This window comes from Diplotaxodon limnothrissa, linkage group LG18 (assembly GCF_057381915.1).
Source record: "Diplotaxodon limnothrissa isolate DT_005_m linkage group LG18, D_limnothrissa_male_GT1.1, whole genome shotgun sequence".
Classification (NCBI taxonomy): domain Eukaryota; kingdom Metazoa; phylum Chordata; class Actinopteri; order Cichliformes; family Cichlidae; genus Diplotaxodon; species Diplotaxodon limnothrissa.
In genome coordinates, this window is record NC_140613.1 from 38,850,872 (window position 1) to 38,867,506 (window position 16,635).

The window sequence follows — 16,635 nt, forward strand, 5'->3', positions numbered from 1 at the left end:
CTTTGTGACATGGTGTGTTACTCCATCAGCAGCCTGAACCATTGATATGAGGAAGCTCTGCTTTCATGTTGGTCACACCAAGTTCTGACCCAACACTCTGAGTGCTGCAGCAGATATTGAAACAAATCATTTCTTGCAATTTTTCTCCAATCTTCTATTGTGGCCTTCAGCTGCTGTAGTCCATCTGCTTCAAGGTTCTCTGTGTTGCGTGCTGATGCTGATGTATGCTTTTCAGCATACCTTAGTTGTAATTCAATTCAATTCAATTTTATTTATACAGCCCCAAACCACAATAACAGTCACCTCAAGGGGCTTTATATTGTAAGGTAGACCCTACAATAATACACACAGAGAAAAACCCAACAATCACATGACCCCCTATGAGCAAGCACTTTGGTGACAGTGGGAAGGAAAAACTTTTAAACTTTTAACAGGAAGAAACCTCCGACAGAACCAGGCTCAGGGAGGGGCGGCCATCTGCCGCAACCAGGTTGAAGTGAGAGAAGGAAGCAGTTGTAAGCTAGTAAGAAGTAGTTGTTTAAGTTCACTCTCAAGTTCACGTTTTAACCCAACCCACAATCTCTTGCTAACCTTCAGCAAGCTCAGCGAGCGGTTGTGGCTCGGGTGGGTTCCACCAGTTGGAAGGTAGGTGGTTCACTCTTCAGCTTCTTCAGTCCACATGTCAAAATGTCTTTGGCTAAGGAAATTGAATGCCATACTGTCCCCAGTGGATCCATCAGAGTGTGAATGTGTGTGGTGGTTAGAAAGTACTTAAAAGAACACCAACAGAGTAGAAGACTGCTAGTAATTACCACCATATTTTCAATATAACAGATTTAGTTTACATTTATTAATGATGATGATTATAGTAGTATAGGATCTTCTACATTCAGGTGTTCATTCCTGCAGTAGGATTTCAAAGGTGCAAGGTGCACAGAAACTGACATATACCAAAATGACTCCACCATTCTGCATTCACAGTGCTGTTATTAAAAAGTCAGCAACTAATCTTGGACTAGTCAACTTAAACAGCAACGACTTCACAAAGCCAGACTGCAGATTTTGGTTGATTTTTTCAGTGTTTCAAATCTGACTGATGCCATCAACAGAATGTGTTCAACATAAAACATAGAGGTTTTGGAAAATCTGTATTTTGTTTTCAAGAGATATCAGCTGAAGTTGAACTAGTGTTTGCATTACTTTTTCTCACTTTTTCATAATTTACAAGTCATTAAGAATACATTCTTACATATATTTACAGTGGCGGCTTGGAAAAAGGCAAATATCCTTTAAGAAATTAGAATAACGCTAAAAAGAAGTTTCCATAAAATTTAAGTTTCCATGTTATATTTGTAACAAATTCATGGCGATATTTATCATTTAGAGTACAGTCAAGTGGAAAAAGAATTTTTTCTGTGGTCTGTAAGGGATTTGAACCCTAACCTTGTGATTACTTCATAGGAACTAGAAGTGACATGAATGTGGCAGTCTAAAGCCAGGCATTGTCCTCGTGAGTTGAAATAACTGCTCTTGAACGGTTGATGTGCATATGATTAGCTGAGTATATCAAGCAGACAAATTTAAAGATTCATTCACTCATTCATTCGTTCTTTGAATCCTGTGGATGTGTCAGCTTTGTTTTAGTGAGGCTAAAGGCAGGAGGTCCTGACAGAGTTGTCAGGAATATTTTTGGGCTTAGACGGTGAAGATGTGCCTGGAACATCAGCATCTGTTCTCTGGGAAGCAGGGAAAGCTGTGGTGAGAGGTAAAACAATTTCATTCTCATGAGATAAAAAGAAAAGAGTAAACAAATGTATTCAGGAATTAGAAGAAATCATCAAATCCTTAGAAGAAGTCTGTCTCCTGCCTGTGACAGGAAATGCTGAACAAAATACATACAGCAAATCTAGAATTAAATAAAATTATTAACAGAAAATTTTAATATGAAATCTTTTCTTGCAAATATTTGAACATGGTAATAAATCAGGTTGATCTTAAGTGAACCAGAGAAAGTGAAAATAAAGAAAGAAAAAACGACCAAGGACTTATCTGGGAACACAGTATATGACCCTAAAAGAATAAATAACACCTTCAGAGACTTTTACAAGACTTTATATTCACTTCTGTAAACCCATCCAATGACGAAATTGATCAGTTTCTTGATGTTTCTTGACATAAACCTTCTGAAATTATTAGACAGTCAAGCAATAGCACTGGATTTACCGCTGACATGAGGAAAACTCCAGGAAGCCACTGTTTACCCAATAATAAGGCTCCAGGTCCAGATGGATTTCAAGCAGATTTCTACAAAGAATTTTGGACAATTCTGGCACCAGTATTCCATGGAATGTTGCAGGAAATCAAGGAAAATGGCACACTACCACTAAATATGAATTCTACCAAAATTTGTCCCCTGCTAAAACCAGGAAGACCCTGTATTTCCTACCAGCTATCGCCCAATATCACTTAAAATAATCTGCAAAGCTCTCTCAAAAAGATTAGTGAAGATAACCCCCTTTTAATACATCCTGACCAAACTGGTTTTGTAAAATCATCCTCCAATAAAATTATAATTCATGTTGGCAGTAATGACACTCGGTTACGTCAATCGCAGGTCACTAAATTTAATGTCTTTAATGTCAGACTGTAGACTTCATCACAGTAGATACCTTTCTGAAAGCGCTGTAACTAAGTTTAAGAATATAATCCACTCACTTTTATCATCTTCAATGCCCTGTACCAACACAGAGCAGCTACCTGAATGCTACTCCCACAGAGGTTGATTATCTTGCTTATAACTTTGCCTCCACACCTCGTATGACTCTAAATACTAGATCCTGTGAAAAATAAGGCTTCAAATCAGAAGTACTTGACTCTGTGGTATAATTTTCAAACACGTAGCTTAAAGCAGATGACTCGTAATCTGGAAAGGAAATGGTGTATCACAAATTTAGAAGATCATCATTTAGCCTGGAGAAATAGTTTGCTGCCCTCCACAAAGACAGAACATCTTACTATTCATCACTGATTGAAGAAAATAAGAACAACCCCAGGTTTCTCTTCAGCACTGTAGCCAGGCTGACAAAAAGTCAGAGCTCTGTTGAGCCAACCATCCCTTCAACATTAACTAGTAATGACTTCATGAATTTCAAAAATACAATTTTAACCATTAGAGAAAAAATTACTAATAATCATCTCACAGATGTAATATTATCTACAGCTACTTTCAGCACCATTGATATTCATTTAGTCTTTTTCTCCAATTGATCTTTCTGAGTTAACTTCAATAATTACTTCTTCCAAACCATCAACGGGTCTTTTAGACCCCATTCGTACAAAACTGCTCAAAGAAGTCCTGCCATTAATTAATGCTTCGATCTTAAATATGATCAACCTATCTCTAATAATCGGCTATGTACCACAGGCCTTCAAGCTGGCTGTAGTTAAACTGTCTTGACCCAGAACCCATTAGCCAATTACAGAATAGACTTTATTCTATTTGATACATTAGTTAAACAATATGGATTATCAAAACTGGATTTGTTGAATGTCAAAAAAGTAAATCTATTTTGAAAACGAAATTTAAGCCTAATCAAGTGAAATTGCAAACAAGAAAATGTGGTACAATTCCTTTATCTCAAAACCCCCAAATTACTGTCTAAAATATACAGGACACTCTCCAGAATGGATGAATCAATATCCTTTCCTATTGCAAAATGGGAGTCGGAAAACTTCAAAGCTTCTGGTCTCAGATACACTTGAAACCTTTAAATCGATTAGAAATCCCAGTCTACAGTTACTACAATGCAAAATACTACATAGAGTGCACTACACAGGTCAAGAGAGCGTAGTTGTCCCCTGCTTTGGTGATTGTTTTTAATGTGGTGGGGGGGTCGGGGTAGTTTTTTTGCTTGTTTTTTTCAGCATCTGTCAGATCTGGAGTTTATAAATTAAAAAGTAATACTTGCAAAGCTTGACTGGGAACGATTGCAGTTAGTGTGATTTGAGCAAAAATAGGAAGCAACCTCCTTGTGATTAAGATATATCTGTGTATGCTCGGTGATTCTATTGAATTATTTCACTGGTCACTCTCAGGCTTTGGGCAACTCAGTCGCAAAGCAGCTGCACAGGTTGCCAGGTGGGTGTCTTCAAAAAAAAAAAAAAAAAAATCACCTATTTTTGCTCTATAGTGACTGAATCATAAACTTAAAATGAAAGTCTGTCTTTGTAAAATCCATTTGATCTGTTTGTGGTGATTACAAAAACAGTCTGACTACAGCAGAGGAAGTTTGGGGTGGGGTGAATTTCACAGAATGAATGCAGCTGTGAGAGGCTTTAAATAGACCAACAAATCACTTCAGTGAGGTGTGATGGGTGTAAGAATTTGCTACCAAGAATAGCATCTAATAATACCCTGCCTGAACTGACAGACACAATATCATTAATACAACCAATACTCTCAGAAATATGTTTTTGTACTTGCAATAAGAATGGAACTAAAATCCTTGAGGTGGTGATGCAGTATAGCCTCCTCTGTTGGCATTGATTTGCATATGGCCAGGTGTCAAAATGTTTTCAAATTAAACTAAGAAACAGAACATTTCAGGATTGCAGTTTTAAAATCCAAGTGTTCAGAAGGCTATCCTGTGGATGATTTCAGTATTACTATCAGTCACAGGTTAATGTTCAAACATCTTTCAGTGTACTCAGAATTTAATTAGACATATTTGAAAATTTTATTTGAATGTAATTTTGCTCATGCTTAAACATTCTAAATATTTTCAAGTTTTAATTTCATATATACAAATGTCATTCTCGCTCCCGCTTTCTCTCTTTACAGTATAATCATCATCTATAAGGATTCATAATCTACAAACTGTGAGTGTGAAGAAGATTCAACCACATGTAAAATCAAAAGTGGAACTTCCTGTATAATAACTGAAAAAATAAAACTGTTATTAGAAAGTGTATTAGAAGCCCATGGCTCCAAGTCGTCTGTCAATTGTTCACCATCAGTACAAGCTTTGGTTCAGTGAGTCATTCCAAAACACTGACCACTACTGAATCACCAAACTAAATCCAACCTCTTCCCAGAAAAACAACCTCACCTAGAATCAAAGGGGGTCATTTAATTCCTGGAGTTTAGGCTGTAAATCAATCTCTCTGTGCCCCTTTGATTGGCTTTGTCAAGTCTTTACCTTACAATATAAAGCATGTTTAGTTGACTGCTGTTGTGATTTGGCACTATATGAACTTCTAATTGTTCTCACACAATCTCACAAATCTTTTGAAACAGTTGTATCTGTCAAAACCAGATTCACTCCACACTCCACAAAACAAAAAACAGAATGTTCAGGGCTTGGAAAAGCTTTTTAATCCCACGGGGCTGTGTTGGAAATGTAAAGACCAAAAAAGATGTATACAGTGTCATGCACAAGATTAAAGCCGATCTATGACTGATAGTGTTCATTGCGTGTTTTTTCTATCCAATGTTTTTACTGCATTGGGAGTGTGTTTGGGATCATTGTCAGACTGAAAAATGAAGCTGTTACCAATCGGACACTTTCCAGGTGGGACTGCAGAGTGGATCAGCTAATAGCTCACTGGAAATCACCTTGAGCTAGGTGCCTTTTGTATGCTTTGAATGATTCATAGGTCAGTCTTCAGCGGCTTAACAACAACAACAACAACAACAAATAACTTTCCTTTGAAAATAGTCTGTTACAATGACTTGACTGAAAAAAACTAACAAAGCAGTCTAAACCTTCAGAAAGCCTAAAAACCTGTTGCTCACGACGAGCCTTTAAAATAACAAAAAAATAAGCAAAGTGTTAAAACAAACGGGGTGGCTCAAGTCTTTAGCAATGCATGTCTCAATCTTTAATTGACTTAATACTATCCAATTTCACTTTTTACTGATCCAATATAATTCTAAAAGCTAAAACATGAACAAATTTGAGAAAAATGTGAAAGGACACACTTTCCTGAGTATCTGAAAGTCCGACATATATTAGTCTCATACTATAGCAGGTCTGTTTTCAAATTGCCTGTCATTCCATGTGAAACTATTTCAGCTTAACATGGTTATTGGCCCACATTTAATCTGAAATTACTTTCCCTTAGATTGTTTTCAGTCGCTGGTATCAACCTTGTGTGCAGAGCTGTGCACTCTGAAGTGCATAGCTGTAACGAGTCTTTATGAACATCATTCGCGACAAGTGTGAACGGTTCTGAGTTGTATTTTAGAAATGACATCTGTGATGTATTTTTAAACTTCCTTTATTATTGTGTCTCGTGTGTAACACAAACATGTGTTTAAGACAACCTGCAAACTGTGCCTAACTGGGTGAAAACTGTATAATGTTTTGCTAAGATTCCATCTGCTCTGTGGGCTGCTGAAAGTTGGACTGCTGACAAGGAGAAAAGTCCAAGCTATGGAAGTGCACTGCCCATGGCAAAAATGACTGAGTCATTGTAGACTATAAGTAAATATGGTGGCAATTTGTGCCTTTCAAGTGTCATTCTGTCCTTTTCTCCCCTTCTGCCCAGGCAGTAAATGGAATCTGGTTTCCATCCATGACCAGTCCCCACTTGGAAGAAGAATTCAGTGCAAGAGATGACAGGAAAAAAGTGTGGCAGAATTAGAGATAGAGAAGCTATGTTTGGGTGAGTCACAGATGAGTTATGCTGCAGAAAGTTCCTGGCGGTGTTCCCAAAAATCACATTATTTGGACATGAGAGGTGGAGACAAACAAGCAGAGAGGGCAGCCAGACATGATCTCATGACCATGGAGAGCCCTGTCATAAGTGATGAAAATGATGGTGGTTACCAAGTGTGTGTGTGTGTTATCAGGTCAGGGTGGTGCCCTTGGCCTTGTAAGGTAGGGTTATCTGGGGTTATATATTTGATCCCAGCTTTGCCTGCAGGTCTACCAGCTGCTTTCTCTTCACCTGGCCTCTGTAAGTCTGGTTATACTTTGCATGCTGTTATCATAGTTTATTTTCCCATTGTCTAAACTAAACAGGTTTAAATGTGGTGTTATAAGGTCTCCTGGTCCTATTTAACACTTAGCTAACACTGGACTGGTGTACTTTGTATGGCTGTGGTAGGTTATCTACTAATCTAGAAGGTTACTGGTTCGATCCCTGGCTGCTACATGCCAAAGTGGGCAAGAGACTAAACCCCGAGTTGCTCCCATCTGAGTGTGAATGTTAGATAGAAAGCACTAAGATGTAGAAAAAATACTTGGGTGACTGAGACACGTTGTATTCAGCACTTTAAGTGCTTAAGTATTGTAGAAAAGCACTTCATAAGATCCAGTCCATTTACATGACCCAAAAGGATGTTGCAGAATCTCATTAAACACTCTTTTTCTCTGGTTACTGCAGGTGAATCATCATTTCATACAGTGAAGTCTGAGCTCACTTGTCATCTGAGTTGAACCCACTGGTAAATGATCTTTCTTTTTATAACAACTTATATTACAGAGTCAATTATATGGCAATTATATATTTCCATCAGTGGAAATTCTATATATGGTTTGGACAAAGAAAATAAGTTAGATTTTCATTTGCATAAGTATGGAGTGCAGTAAATTTTTAAAGAAAAGAAAGAAAAAGTATCAAGCTCTGAACCAACTCTTTGCATGTATATTAGTGCTGTGATGGGGGATGCAGAGATGTCTGTGTTTGGGGCGGCTGCCCAGTACCTAAGGAAGTCGGAGAAGGAACGTATGGAGGCCTCGACGCGTCCTTTTGACATTAAGAAGGAATGCTTTGTCCCTGATCCAGTAGAAGAGTTTGTGAAGGCAACCATCACCAGCCGAGATGGAGACAAGGTCACTGTAGAGACCCAGAATGGGAAGGTTAGTTCGTTGCTGTTTTTAGCATTTTGTTTGCACAGTGAGATTGCGGTTAAGTCAAATATAATCTTACTTAGCCTACCTTACATACTGTAGTGGTAGGCAATCGATTGCCTGGTCCACTTGATCGTTCAGTACACCACTCTGTACCATAAAACTAAATCTATCAGGTGATTTTGATGAACTGGAGCCACTCCAGTAACCAGGTCAGTTAGAGCAGCACAGGAAACACATTAGATGTGAGTGCATATGAGTGCATGTCTGGGAGAAAGTGATAATCTGAGTGTAAATCTATGAATGATTTAAAGTGTTGTCCTTAAGTGAGTGTCAGGACAAGTTCAAATGGAAGCCTGTCTACTAGTGCAATTAAAGTCTCCGCTCACAGCACAGAGCAGCTGAGTGATGAAGCGAGGTATTGCTGCCATCTGGCAATGACAGCCTGTGGTATGCACTGTAACACTACACAAGTAATGCTGACAATAACAGGGCAGAACAAGCAGGTAACACAGACAACAGGAGGTTAATGTTTGGTTTCATAACCCAAATCATCAAAACACATTCTATTTTCTTCCTTCCAGACTGTGACTGTCAAAGACTCGCAGATTCTGCAACAAAATCCTCCAAAGTTTGACAAGATTGAAGACATGGCCATGCTGACCTTCCTCCATGAACCAGCTGTGCTGTTTAATCTCAAAGAGCGTTATGCAGCATGGATGATCTATGTGAGTAGTTAGCAAGTCAAAAACAAGGAAAACCTGGTAAAACCTATTTGCAGTCATTTACATCTGGTGCTTTCACCAGATGAGGAGCAGCAAAATGTTCTGAAAAGAACAGGAATGAGATGGCATTGATTAAATCAGACACAGCATGAAACTGAAGAGATTGCGTATAAGTGGGTTGCAAAGAGGATAGCAGATGTGTAAGAACTGTAGGGAAGCAATAAGCGATCGGCTGGGGAACGTTGGCACGAAGATGACCTATGAACTGTGGTTAAGCTTGATATTGGGGGCTGCCAGAAATATTCAGAAGCTTCATTTTTTCTAACTTTAGCAAATACTGTATTCCATTAACTAGGAATGTACTTAAAATGTTAACATAGAAGCAAGAGCTTTCCCCCCAAGCAGTCAAAGCCCTCAACTCACTACCACCAAAGGACTGATAAACACAAACACTTTTAAAAACACCTTACAATACTCACCAAAAAACTCAAAAACTTCCACAAATCTACTACAAACTAGGAACAATACGCTTATTTGCACACCTCAGTCACATAGTTACTGAACACATCTAAACTATACTATATTTGCACATTTTGCATCTTGCACGTCTTCGTCCTGTCTTGTGTACAATATCCTGACTCATAACTTGAACCTGGTATTCATTCCTACTGCACAATCATCTCACTTTACTGTAATTGCACATGGCCACTTCATATTGCCTCTGTCCTGTCTTTGTTTATTGTGCATAGATATAGTTAGTAATAGTACTTTTTATCTCTTAACTTTACCCAAATTTAGTGAGTTATTACTTATTTGTAATTTCTAGTCTCATATCTGTTTTTAGATATGTTTTTTATATTCTTATAAATGCACCACGGGGGGCTTGGGGTGAAGTGGCATTTTAGTACACTGCATTGACAATAAAGACCTTGAATCTTGAATCTAGACACAACAATGTTCTAGGAGTTACCATCAAATGAGCGGCATGTCCAAAGCCTGAAGCAAATCCAAACAAAAAGTTTTAAATTAGAAATAGAAATTCATTTATGCCTTAACAGCAATGGTTTTCTTTATATTCTCAGACCTACTCTGGGTTGTTCTGCGTGACTGTCAACCCCTACAAATGGCTGCCAGTCTACAATCAGGAGGTGGTTCTTGCCTACAGAGGAAAGAAGAGGAGTGAAGCACCTCCTCATATCTTCTCCATCTCTGACAATGCCTACCAGTACATGCTGGCAGGTACAGATGGATATTAATAGATACAGTTTGGTTTAAGTTTTGGGACATATACTGACATAACCTTTGCAAACGTACTTTTTTGCAGACCGTGAAAATCAGTCAATTCTGATCACGTATGTAAAGTCTTGGATACACAACACAACATTATTCTACAATATGGTGCATTTACGTATTGATGAGTGACTTTGCAATTACAGTGGAGAATCTGGTGCAGGAAAGACCGTCAACACAAAGCGAGTAATCCAGTATTTTGCAAGTATTGCGGCTGGAAGTGTTAAGAAGGACGCAAATGTCAAGGACAAGGTAAGCAGTAAACTCTGTCTTAGGTCCAAGAGATCATCAATGCAAATGCAAAGTACCTCAAACACTATGTTATCAAAACATGTTAGGCTTTTTAAAATTGTTCTTCAGGGTAACCATGGACAACAAGTAGAGAAATAGATATTCTAATTGACACTAACCAAAAGAATTTTTCACTTTTAACCAGGGTGACAGGCTTGGATTGCTTCTCATCAATGATGATGGCTTAAGACCTGCAAAGACTACAAACGTTTCTCCTGATTTCATATAATCTGCTAGCAGAGATTCTTAATTAAAAGAAAAAGAAAAAGAAAAAAGAGATAACCTCTAAATATTCACACATTTAACAACCACAGTGTTCCTTTATGACAGGGCACCCTGGAGGATCAAATTATCCAGGCTAACCCTGCTCTGGAGGCCTTTGGCAATGCCAAGACCATTAGGAATGACAACTCCTCCAGATTTGTGAGTGGCAAATATTTTAAAACTGAACCATGAGTATTGTGAATATTATGTTTCTATGGAATTAGTCAGTAAGAGGAAGGTTTTTAAATGCAAATATTATCTTTTCAGGGTAAATTTATCCGAATTCACTTTGATACCAGGGGAAAAGTAGCCTCTGCTGATATCGAAACATGTAAGAACAAACATTCTTTCAACACTTATATAATATTTATTTTGTCAAACAGTCACACAGTATATTTAACACAAATACCTTCTACTTCACGTTTGTCAGACCTTCTGGAGAAGTCTCGTGTGATCTTCCAGCTCAAGGCAGAGAGAGATTACCACATCTTCTACCAGATTCTGTCCAACAAAAAGCCTGAAATCTTGGGTTAGTGCATGGAACGGTATAAAAAAATATAAAACATAGGTTCTATATTGTCACATGCCCACCTTTATCACCTTTTTTCATTCATTCATGTGTCTTCCAGAGATGCTGCTGATCACCAATAATCCCTATGACTATGCCTTCATCTCACAGGGGGAAACCCAAGTGGCCTCCATTGATGACGCTGAGGAACTCATGGCAACAGATGTCAGGCTCTCACTTATTGCTATTTTATAACCTCTCATTTAATAAGTCCAGGTGTTGGTCTTATAGAGCACCGTAGAAGTTTTGGACCGATTACTTAAAGTGATATTTTCACTTTAAGGATGTTGAGACATTATTGTATGCTGTTCTACAGAGTGCCTTTGATGTATTGGGCTTTACGCAAGAGGAAAAGAACTCTGTGTACAAGCTGACTGGTGCCATCATGCACTATGGTAACATGAAATTCAAGCAGAAGCAGCGAGAGGAGCAGGCAGAGGCTGATGGCACTGAAGGTACAGTGTGGTTCTGTTTGGCACTTTGGCACAGAATCAAACCAATCAAAGTATTCTATTTTTTCTTCAGATGCTGACAAAGTTGCATATCTGATGGGCCTGAACTCTGCCGACCTCATCAAAGGTCTCTGTCACCCAAGAGTCAAAGTAGGAAACGAGTGGGTCACCAAAGGACAAAATGTGGCCCAGGTCAGAGAATAAGAGAAGGCATATTTCAATACAGTTATCTTTAAATGGTTAGATTTAGATTCAAAAATGAGGAATACACCCTCCTTGCTTTGTGGCTTCTTGTATGGTCCTTGTGTTCCCATTCCACAGGTGAACTATGCTGTTGGTGCTCTATCAAAAGCTGTTTATGAGAGGATGTTCCTGTGGATGGTAATGCGAATCAACCAGTCACTGGAGACCAGGCAGCCTCGCCAGTACTTCATAGGGGTGCTGGACATTGCCGGATTTGAAATCTTTGATGTGAGTAATCACAGTAAACTGCATCTCTCCCAACATAATATGTACAGAATGATTAAAATTGAATACATTTTCTTTCTTTCTTTCTTTACAGTTCAACACCTTTGAGCAGATGTGCATCAACTTCACCAATGAAAAACTGCAACAGTTTTTCAACCACCACATGTTTGTACTGGAGCAGGAAGAGTACAAGAAAGAGGGCATCGAATGGACTTTCATTGACTTTGGCATGGATCTGCAGGCCTGTATCGACCTGATTGAAAAGGTGAGACCCTGAACTATTACATGTTCAGCTCAAATATGGTTTTTTAAAAAAAACAAAACTCATATTTTGCCCTTTCACTCATAAATTGCAGCCCATGGGTATCATGTCCATCCTTGAAGAGGAGTGCATGTTCCCCAAAGCCAGTGATGCCACCTTTAAAGCTAAGCTCTATGACAACCACCTGGGAAAATCCAGCAACTTCCAGAAGCCCAGAGTTGTCAAAGGAAAACCAGAGGCTCATTTTGCCCTGGTTCACTACGCTGGAACTGTTGATTACAATATCAACAACTGGTTGGTGAAGAACAAGGATCCTCTGAATGAGACTGTTGTGGCATTGTACCAAAAGTCTACCCTCAAACTTCTTGCAACTCTGTTTGCAAATTATGCAGGAGCTGACTCAGGTACACCTGGCTGAATATCTAGTTTGAAGATATTTGTAGGGTTTCTTGTCTAGTACTAACAACACATATTTTCTCAACAGCTATGTCTGAAGCTGTCGAGGGAAAAAAAGAGAAGAAGAAAAAAGGATCCTCCTTTCAGACAGTGTCTGCTCTTCACAGGGTACTGCTTATGTTTTAGATTTCTTGGACTAAATGGTTTTTACATGCAACTATCATTAGTATTTCTAAATATCTGTTTTACCTCATTAAAGGAGAACCTGAACAAGCTGATGACCAACTTGAGGTCGACTCACCCTCACTTTGTACGCTGCATCATCCCCAACGAGACCAAGACTCCAGGGGCCATGGAGAACCCTCTGGTGATGCACCAGCTGCGCTGTAACGGTGTGCTGGAAGGCATCAGGATCTGCAGAAAGGGTTTCCCCAACAGGATCCTCTATGGAGATTTCAAGCAGAGGTATTACCTCATTAAGATCACAGGTTGGAAATGCTCCCACATGCGAGATACCCAGACCACAAGAAAAACAAACAATTTTTCATACTGTCTAAAATGTCTAATATATGAAATGGGATCTTGTTAGTGCTGTCAAGAACAATACTAGTGCTTGTGTAAAATATTTTACTGCAAAAATATTTACATTGACAGATATTGTGATATGCAGCCTAAATTAACAAAAAAAAAATCCCAAAACAAAACTGTAAAAGATTGCTGGAAAGGGCACCATATAGGCTTTGACTGATAGGAGCTCATGAGTAACTGGTTAGATGAATTTTTTTTCACATTAAAGTATGTTTCATTTGTAATTTAAACCAACCCCAATGAGCCACAATCTTTACAGATGTATTTCTAAAATATCCATGGTAAGTCTTTGAAGATTGAAAAATTGAAAAACTCATTTAGTTTGGAGAAGCTAGGTGAGTTACCTAAGTTGCTAGCTTTAAGCTCTTTAGTGCAAACCCGTACTCAATTTCTTGAAAAACTATAAAGAAAAATGCTTCCAAATGAGCAATAATTATCATGTCGTCAAGTTTTCAAAAAGAATAAAAAGTTGAAAAGTATATGAGTACATTAAAAGCACAGATTTTCATACTTAAAAATATTTGAAAGTAGTAAATTTACCTAAGACATTAAGAAATTCACATTCTGTTTTTCAGACATGTATAAAGACCTCTTGTTGACTCTCACACCAATTCAGAAAGAATCAGACATTCCATTATGAAATTACATGAGTTCAGAGTATTGAAGTTTTTGCTTTTACTAATTATGCAGTAAAATATTTTTATACAAGAAGAAATCTGATATATTAGACACCTTAGACTAGAGAATATGAAAAACACTCGTGTGCTTCATTCTACTTTCAGTAGGGGTATCTCAAAACTTTGATAGCATTTCCACTGCACTATAAGCACAAGTTTACATCATTTTCTAGATATCGCATCCTGAATCCTGCTGCCATTCCCGAAGGCCAGTTCATAGACAGTAGGAAAGGAGCAGAGAAACTTCTTGGGTCTTTGGATATTGATCACAACCAATACAAGTTTGGGCATACAAAGGTATCTTCTCAGGTGTTACTCATATCAGTAAAAATGTCCAAAAATAAAAACAGAATTTTGCAACCTTAAAACCCATTGCTGTTGTTAGGTGTTCTTCAAGGCTGGCTTGCTGGGTCTGCTTGAGGAGATGAGAGATGAGCGTCTTTCCAAAATCATCACAGCGATTCAAGCCAGATCCCGTGGTCTTTTGTCTCGCATTGAGTATCAGAAGATGGTGGAACGCAGGTATCTTCTACAGCCACGTGATACTGGTCATTAAACATTCAGTAGTTATTGTTTTGTGATTTTATGCTTAACTGAATCCCTAATTTACTTGAAAAAACTTCTAGAGATGCTTTATTAGTAATCCAGTGGAACATACGTGCCTTCATGGGGGTTAAGAATTGGCCCTGGATGAAGCTTTTCTTCAAGATCAAACCTCTGCTGAGATCTGCTGAGGCAGAAAAGGAGATGGCCAACATGAAGGAAGAATTCCTAAAACTCAAAGAAGCTTATGCAAAATCTGAAGCTCGAAGAAAGGAACTAGAGGAGAAAATGGTGACTCTTCTCCAAGAGAAGAATGACCTGCAGCTCCAAGTTCAAGCAGTAAGAATGACACCATAGTTATATATTGTTTTAAATGTGTCATTAAAGTGAGCACTAACAAGAATTCTATTTGGTAGGAACAAGACAATCTATGTGATGCTGAAGAAAGATGTGAGGGGCTGATCAAGAGCAAGATTCAGCTGGAAGCCAAAATCAAAGAGCTGACAGAGAGGCTGGAGGATGAGGAGGAGATGAATGCAGAACTGACTGCTAAGAAGAGGAAGCTGGAGGACGAGTGCTCCGAGCTGAAGAAAGACATCGATGACTTAGAGTTAACTCTAGCTAAAGTGGAGAAAGAGAAGCATGCCACTGAGAACAAGGTATGACTAATTTGATATTTCTATTTCTGACAACAAGGGTATGAAAAAGAGTCATGTGTCTAAGCTGTGCACAGAATTTGTAATACCATCATTTACCTGCAACAGGTCAAGAACCTTGTTGAAGAGATGGCTGCTTTAGATGAGATCATTGCCAAGCTGACCAAGGAAAAGAAAGCTTTACAGGAAGCTCATCAGCAAACTCTGGATGACCTGCAGAGTGAGGAAGACAAAGTCAACACTCTGACCAAGGCCAAGGCTAAGCTGGAGCAGCAAGTGGATGATGTAAAATATAAACTTTTTGAAATTATGCTACTTAGATGACACTATATTGGGGATTAAGCTATTCAGAAATGCAATAATATTTCGTTTTGCCATAAGCTTGAAGGATCTCTTGAGCAAGAGAAAAAGATTCGAATTGACCTCGAGAGAGCTAAGAGGAAGCTAGAGGGAGATCTAAAGTTGACCCAGGAGTCTGTGATGGATCTTGAAAATGACAAGCAACAGCTGGAGGAGCGTCTGAAAAAGTAAGCATTCATCTCAACATTGTTCAGTCAGTATCATCACTGAATACCATGTACACTGTTTTGTTGCCTAACACTGACAAGAAAAAATGCTGCAGGAAAGACTTTGAAATCAGCCAGCTGAACAGCAAAGTTGAAGATGAACAGGCCATCATTATTCAACTGCAAAAGAAACTGAAAGAGCTACAGGTGACAAAATGTGCACTGTTTTTTGTCTTAACTGTATTTTTTAAAGTACTGACTCATTTCAACATGTTATTCTCACACCAGGCTCGTGTAGAGGAGCTGGAGGAAGAGCTCGAAGCAGAGAGAGCTGCTCGAGCCAAGGTGGAGAAGCAGAGAGCTGACCTGGCCAGAGAGCTGGAGGAGATCAGTGAGAGGTTGGAGGAGGCTGGAGGAGCCACAGCTGCCCAGATTGAGATGAACAAGAAGAGGGAGGCCGAGTTCCAGAAACTGCGCAGAGACCTCGAAGAGGCCACTCTGCACCACGAAGCCACTACTGCCACACTCAGGAAGAAACAAGCCGACAGTGTTGCTGAGCTGGGAGAGCAGATTGACAACCTGCAGAGAGTCAAGCAGAAACTGGAGAAGGAGAAGAGTGAGCTCAGACTGGAGCTGGATGATGTGGTCTCCAATATGGAACAAACTGTAAAGTCTAAGGTAAGTTTAAAAATGTGGTTGGTCACTTCAAATAACAGATTAACATCTAGACTGTCTGTGAACTGTTATATTTAGACTACACTGGAAAAGACCTGCAGAACTTTGGAGGATCAAATGAATGAATACAGGACCAAGTGTGATGAATATCAACGATCCCTTAGTGACTTAACCACTCAGAAAGCCAAGCTTCAAGCAGAGAATGGTTTGTATTATCCTGTGTTCACTTAAAATGTCATACGCATTTAATACAAAACAATGGAATATAATGAACTTGAACCTCTGCAGATGAGCTTTTAAGACAGATGGAAGAGAAAGAATCTCTCGTTTCTCAGCTGACTAGAGGAAAGAATTCCTATAACCAACAACTTGAAGATATAAAGAGACAGCTAGAAGAGGAAATAAAGGTATGCAAAAC

At 38.8% G+C, this 16,635-nt stretch overlaps 1 protein-coding gene across 1 annotated transcript in view; it reads left to right on the forward strand.

Annotated features, from left to right (window-relative positions):
• The first annotated feature begins 7,664 nt into the window (after nt 1-7,664).
• LOC146614157 (myosin-7-like) overlaps nt 7,665-16,635 on the forward strand; it is a 33,803-nt gene continuing 24,832 nt past the window's right edge. Inside the window, exons 1-26 of the mRNA XM_085377994.1 lie at nt 7,665-7,865; nt 8,441-8,584; nt 9,664-9,820; nt 9,906-9,933; nt 10,018-10,123; nt 10,493-10,585; nt 10,694-10,757; nt 10,857-10,955; nt 11,056-11,159; nt 11,311-11,449; nt 11,520-11,638; nt 11,768-11,917; nt 12,009-12,179; nt 12,271-12,580; nt 12,661-12,740; nt 12,832-13,037; nt 14,011-14,134; nt 14,223-14,359; nt 14,464-14,719; nt 14,797-15,039; nt 15,145-15,321; nt 15,418-15,563; nt 15,659-15,749; nt 15,831-16,220; nt 16,296-16,422; nt 16,506-16,624. Of these exons, the coding sequence (XP_085234120.1) occupies nt 7,665-7,865; nt 8,441-8,584; nt 9,664-9,820; nt 9,906-9,933; nt 10,018-10,123; nt 10,493-10,585; nt 10,694-10,757; nt 10,857-10,955; nt 11,056-11,159; nt 11,311-11,449; nt 11,520-11,638; nt 11,768-11,917; nt 12,009-12,179; nt 12,271-12,580; nt 12,661-12,740; nt 12,832-13,037; nt 14,011-14,134; nt 14,223-14,359; nt 14,464-14,719; nt 14,797-15,039; nt 15,145-15,321; nt 15,418-15,563; nt 15,659-15,749; nt 15,831-16,220; nt 16,296-16,422; nt 16,506-16,624 (3,981 nt within the window). The remainder of the gene's footprint in view (nt 7,866-8,440; nt 8,585-9,663; nt 9,821-9,905; nt 9,934-10,017; nt 10,124-10,492; nt 10,586-10,693; nt 10,758-10,856; nt 10,956-11,055; nt 11,160-11,310; nt 11,450-11,519; nt 11,639-11,767; nt 11,918-12,008; nt 12,180-12,270; nt 12,581-12,660; nt 12,741-12,831; nt 13,038-14,010; nt 14,135-14,222; nt 14,360-14,463; nt 14,720-14,796; nt 15,040-15,144; nt 15,322-15,417; nt 15,564-15,658; nt 15,750-15,830; nt 16,221-16,295; nt 16,423-16,505; nt 16,625-16,635) is intronic.